The sequence below is a fragment of the Scatophagus argus genome, chromosome 14, assembly GCF_020382885.2.
Source record: "Scatophagus argus isolate fScaArg1 chromosome 14, fScaArg1.pri, whole genome shotgun sequence".
Classification (NCBI taxonomy): domain Eukaryota; kingdom Metazoa; phylum Chordata; class Actinopteri; family Scatophagidae; genus Scatophagus; species Scatophagus argus.
Window position 1 is genome coordinate 2990308 of NC_058506.1, and position 6035 is coordinate 2996342.

Genomic DNA, 6035 nt, shown 5'->3' on the forward strand with positions numbered 1-6035 from the left:
TTTAGACCCGCTTGAGTAAAAATAGAAAGGTATTAACATGCCAAAAAGAAAACAATAGACAATAATGTCTGTTAATCTGTAATAATACATTTATGTACATGTCAATTCAATGCTACATCTGGCAAAGGTGGAGCGAAATTCAACTAACGTAACGTAACCTAACGTAGCTTACTGTTACATCATAACTTCTTGTTTATTTACATTATGTAAACTGAATCTGAAAAGCAACAATAAAGCTCATATATATATATAATATCCTTTCTTGTTCTGTTTCGTATACTGCCGAATAAATGTGAACCAAATAATACTGCGACAGTTACATAAGATAAAACATAAAATGGTTACATAATGATAGGTCCTGCTATGATAACGTTACCGTGTTGTCACATTGTATTGATGACCAAAGTTACAGTTGCGGAAATCAAGTTGCAATGTTTACAAATGTTGGCAGTTGCATTATGGGAGACAGATGATTGACACGGCCGCCATTTTGCTCCAGCTCTCCCTGCTTCCATTGTGTGAGAGATAGTAAATATCTGACAGTGCCAGACAACCACAACACACTTGTATCCGTGCGAAGAAAAAGCGTAAAATTCACCCTCGGTAAGTTAAATTTTTGCCATACTTTTTAAAATACATAATACTAAACACTGTTTTGTGTAGAAAATGAGACAAATAAAGTTGTTTTTGTGCTGAAATAGCACGTTATTTCGACGCTGTGGACAGGAGAAAAAGCAACTGCCCCGATGCCCAGGCAGAGAGAAAAACGGCTCAGTACTTCCACTGCCGAAATATCTGCTCCACTTTCATGGGCGATTTCTACTCCGCTGTTTCGCGTTAATGTACCACCACTTTACACTCTCTGGCGCTTATTTGATAGCTACACTTGTCTCCTGTGTTTTGTCGCTAACGTTGTATGCTCGCGTTGTTTTGTTATAGAGTAAAAATGTCAAAGTTTACTCGCTTTGCTCGGTGCTTGTATATTGGTAGGTTCATTTGGGTCTGCGGCCATAATCTTGCGGTATGAGGCGGGGTTAAGACTGCTCGTCCCGCCCCCAAACCCTGCAGAATAATACACCATTGGTCTTAAAATGCGACACGGACACGGCTGATTGGTGTGTTTCAGAACGAAAACCTGTTTAGCAGTGTGATTGGTCTGGTCGGGAGAACACAATGTCTGGATTGGCTCGGCATGGTATGTCTGTGCAGCAGCCAAACCGGGGGAAAAGTTTTCCCAGGCGGCCCGATAAGGACTGAACGTCGAAGAGTTTCAGCTAGATGCTTCAACATGACAAGACATTTGTTAACGAAAACCCAAAATTCAGATCAGAATTTCCTGTCTCTCGTGCATGTATTTTGAAGCAAATAGGCTAGTGATTAATAAACAGCAAGCTAAATGATCTAAATGCTACATTCAAGATAAGAATCAACAAAACACATGTAGCTGACACTCAGTGTTAACTATTTAGGTGACATCATTCTATTTCAGGTATTAAGTTATATTTTTACATTTTTCTCCAATAACCTTGCTGTTTTTGTCAGTTGTCAGGCTTAGACTAAAAATGATGCACGATGTTATTATTTTGTAATGAATTTTGACTGATAGGTCACCAGATTGTTAGCTTAAAAGGAACGTGTTCAGAGAGCTCATGACGACTTTGATAAATAAAGGCCACGATGGATTAGAAGTGTATGAATAAAGTTATCAGGGTATGGTATAATACAGTTGTTAATAGCACGTGTAGAATGTGTAAAAAAGTATGAAGTGTAGAATGAATAATGCAAACTGCGCTGTCATATTTTTGATATTGCCTTCAGGTGACACTTCGTCGTAATGGCTCGTACCAAGCAGACAGCTCGTAAGTCCACTGGAGGAAAGGCTCCTCGTAAGCAGCTGGCCACAAAGGCTGCTCGTAAGAGTGCCCCCTCTACTGGTGGTGTCAAGAAGCCCCATCGTTACAGGTAACACCTTGATTTTCCTCCAGACAGCCATTTCTTTGATAAATCATGTCATTGAAACCATCTTTACATGTCGTCTTATCTGATTTAGCAAGCTGTCTGTAGACTCTGAATAGATGGAGATAAACATTCTTGAATATGGATCATGTAGCTGTTTGTTGTGTATCCCATTACATTTTTATTTTATTATACTTTTATTTATTAAAACAAAGAGGTTTTGAAAAAGCATTAAAACAGGATTAAAACTTGTTCACATTTACATTCATCGTTTTAATTTTAAGGCTGCACTTTGGGTCTCCGGTCAAATAAATCACATTGAACAGATCAGTTTGCTATTTGCCGAGCTGCTTAGTGACCAAACTCTTGAATGTTGTCATATTTAGCAAGGCAAAAACTGCACTACTCAGAGCCAACGTTTTTAAAATGTGATTAAAATAAATGTCTAATAATGGCATTATTTCTTCAGATGATTAATTCTGTTAAGTCTGCAGGAGGTTAAATTAATCTGTGATTATCCTATTTTAAAATTTTGGTGGTGTGTTTCAGGCCTGGTACTGTGGCTTTGAGAGAGATCCGTCGGTACCAGAAGTCCACTGAGCTGCTGATCCGTAAGCTGCCCTTCCAGCGCCTGGTGAGGGAGATCGCCCAGGACTTCAAGACTGACCTGCGTTTCCAGAGCGCTGCCATTGGAGCCCTGCAGGTGTGTGTTTATGTGCAAATTACATTAAAAGCTACATCAGTATATTTTTCAAAACTGTAAAAATGACACACTTCTGCTAATATGTGTTGTCCCTTCCTCTCCCTGCAGGAGGCCAGTGAGGCATACCTGGTGGGTCTGTTCGAGGACACTAACCTGTGTGCTATCCATGCCAAGCGTGTCACCATCATGCCCAAAGACATCCAGCTGGCACGCCGCATCCGTGGAGAGCGTGCTTAGATGGCCTAATGTTTCACCTCTGTCCTGTTTTTCTTTACCTGTCCCTGCCTTTACTCCCTGAATCTCCCCCACCCATCCCTGCCACCCTTTCTCTCCAGCCTGCCCAGCTTCTCAGTAGACTTTAGAGTAATCCTGATTATGAAGAGATAGAAATATGTCTGGTCTCTCATAGATTTTTTTGTCTTCACCAAATGTTTTTAGGGTACCTTTTTTGTGCATGTAATAGGTTTGACAGATCAGATGTGCACATGCATTCATACTCAATCAAGCGTCACTTGATTTGGTTTTGCCTCAAAGCATGAAGCCCAACCTTGAGTTCACCTGGATTCTTCCAGGGACGGGAGGCCAGTGGGTGTGGTTTGTGTGGCAGAGCTGAAGCACGGGGATGTGGCCGAGGGACTAGTCTGCTTAAGGGGAGCTGCAACTTCCACAGCAGGGTGCTATTAAAACTAGTCCTGAGGCCTCTGCCCTGTTTGAACACCCTCCTTCCCTCCTGCCCAGTCTGTCCCTCGACACCCCAACTCCCCCACCCCCCGCCCCTCTCTGCAGCTGCTGCAGCTGCGACCAGACAGCTCACTGTACCTTGTCAAACCACCGCCTTCACCTCTGTAACCTGCACTGGGAAGGGGGTGGCGGTCTATTGGGTTTTTTTGTGTGGATGTGTAAGCTCTGACCTGTCAAACCACTTGTACTCAACAAACAAGAATCTTTTGGTTACTTAAGAATATTGATTATCGTTGTGGATATGATGTTTATTATTTTTTTTAAGCATATAATTCATCAACAAACATTTCTTCTATCTACCGCTTCCAAAATCATCACATTAAGAGGGGAAAAAAAACGTATGGTTATCAGTTATCAACATGGTTATCAGTTTTGGTTACAGTGATCTGATTTGCTATAGAAAATCAGGAAGGGCTTCTCTGTTCTCCAAGGCAACTTCTATTCTAATGGCAGCCACATGGGGGCAATGGTTCACCATCTCCTCGTCTACTCAATTGTTCACTGTAGATCAATCATCAAACACAATGCTTTTGTCTCCATCTTTATCTCCACAGATAGGCTTTAGACTTGTCACAGCAGTATGAATTGAAATGATAGTAAAAGTTACACTCTGCATGTTAAGGGTCTGTGTGTCTCTTGCACTCTCTCTCGCTCTCAACATATAATCTGTCCCTTTCTCAAAATTTGTGATACACAATATAACCTCATATTTGTTTTCTTTTATATTTTTCTTATTCCTCAAGATTTTCAAACGTATAAATAAGCTGATCTTTGTATTTTCCAAATTTCTCATATTATGGTGGTAATAAATAGGTGTTAAAACAATCTGATTATTGTTGATGTGACTTATTTGGCTTACAGTGTTTCACTGAGGCACTGAAGGGGTGGATATGAGTAACTAATGAAAGTAAGTCAAGTTTAATTTATATAGTAGCATAAAAGTAATGGCATTTATTACAAGAAACATGGCTCTAGTACATCCCTCTACCAGAACCTGACCCAGTTTAAAGACTGTCCATGCTTCCACTCTTCCTACTTGACTTTTGAGTTCTCAGTACTTTTGATCAACTTTGGCTTTGTTAATGATACTTTCACAGTACCTGGCTATATGGCCATCTTCACCACAACTAAAGTAAAACCAGGCCTAGGCTGAGGCCTGAGTGTATGGTATCGGACATCACTTGGTGAGCAGGAGCTTCCACCACTGGTGATGGTGTGTCTTGTACTGACTGAGTAGTTTAAGCCTCTTCCTGTCTCTTTTGGATTTCTTATCGGCAAGTTGCATTTGTAACGCAGCAACTTGTTTCCTCAAACTCTCAGTCTCTGAGATGTAAGCCTGTAAAACACAAGCATAAGAATCAGGACAGGTGGGGACATCAGCCACAGTGTGAGCACGTATTTCAGGTTTGGTTTTGGAAGTGGTGCTGCATCCTGTCCATTTTGGGTGCCTTCCTATCTTCTGATGTGAAGCAATGGTTTGGCAAAGTCAAGGGAGGTTTCAGGTTTGATTTCCAACTGCAAGAGGAGACTGATCCCAACAATCATGCTTAAACTGTCTCCGACGGTGATGGCCAGCACATATGCATATATATATATATATATATATATATATATATATATATATATATGTATTTCCAGGGAAATGTATGTCCTTGTGTCAATTAGAGTTCAGTAGTTTGATGGCGACAGGCAGGAATGATTTCCTGTGTCGCTCTGTGGTGCATTGTGGGAGTAAGAGTCTCTTAGTGAACGAGCTCCTGTAGCTGATCAGCACTTTGTGGAGAGGGTGAGAGGGAAAGTCCAGTATAGTCCTTATTTTGGACAACATCCTCCTCTCAGACACCACTGTCAGAGAGTCCAGTTCCTCTCCCACAACATGGCTGGCCTTCTTGATGATTCTATTGAGTCTGTTAGTGTCCCTCACCCTCAGGCAGCTGCCCCAGCAGGCAACAGCATATGTGATGGCACTGGACACCACAGACTCATAGAACATCCTCAGCATCGTCCTGTAGATGTTGAAGGACCTCAGTCGCCTCAGAAAATAGGGGCGGCTCTGGCCCTTTCTGTACAGTGTCCACATTCAGTCCAGTTTGTGATCCAAAAGTGCTGAATTTCAAAATAAAAGTACTACCTACCTTCTAGTGTAACTGCAACAGCTTAGTCCAGAACAATGTTATGTGGGTTACACCATGAAAATTAGAGCGCAGTGCAAGAATAAACAGACCCAAGTTCAATTTAATGAACTGCAATGGTAAAGAGCGAATGTTTTAAGGCCTGATTTCAAAGAACTTTAAATTTTTTCAGACATGTGGAGCTAAAAACTAAATGCTGCTTCTCTGTGTTCAGTTTTGACTATGAGGACAGTAAGCAGACCTGTCGAATCCCATGTGAGAGGTCTGGATGCTTCATAACAGCAGCAGATCAGAGATGTGTTTTGACTCAAAACCATTCAGTGTTTTATAAACCAACAGTAGTATTTTCAAGTCAAGCCTGCAGCTTTCTGAATCACCTGCCTGATTGACTCTTTAGAGAGAGACCTGTGAAGACGTGATGTCAAAATATCGAGATAATTTTGGCACATCCAGTCCAATTTGTTCAATGCACTTTTTCAATGCTTGCATGGCACTGCGCAGTC

The 6035-nt window shown here is 41.3% G+C and overlaps 1 protein-coding gene across 1 annotated transcript; it reads left to right on the forward strand.

The window, feature by feature from the left end:
- The first annotated feature begins 447 nt into the window (after positions 1-447).
- Positions 448-4225, forward strand: h3f3c (H3 histone, family 3C). The gene is made up of 4 exons (XM_046410984.1): positions 448-603; positions 1819-1962; positions 2506-2659; positions 2768-4225. Exons 2-4 carry the CDS (start codon positions 1835-1837, stop codon positions 2894-2896), a joined length of 411 nt encoding a protein of 136 aa, XP_046266940.1. The 5' UTR covers positions 448-603; positions 1819-1834; the 3' UTR covers positions 2897-4225.
- The last annotated feature ends 1810 nt before the right edge of the window (positions 4226-6035 follow it).

Excerpts from the sequence above, each read along its gene's own strand:
- h3f3c (XM_046410984.1), top strand. The coding sequence starts at position 1,835 with ATGGCTCGTACCAAGCAGACAGCTCGTAAGTCCACTGGAGGAAAGGCT. Across the intron at positions 1,963-2,505 it reads AAGAAGCCCCATCGTTACAG|GCCTGGTACTGTGGCTTTGA; the intron begins GTAACACCTTGA and ends GGTGTGTTTCAG. Across the intron at positions 2,660-2,767 it reads CTGCCATTGGAGCCCTGCAG|GAGGCCAGTGAGGCATACCT; the intron begins GTGTGTGTTTAT and ends CTCTCCCTGCAG.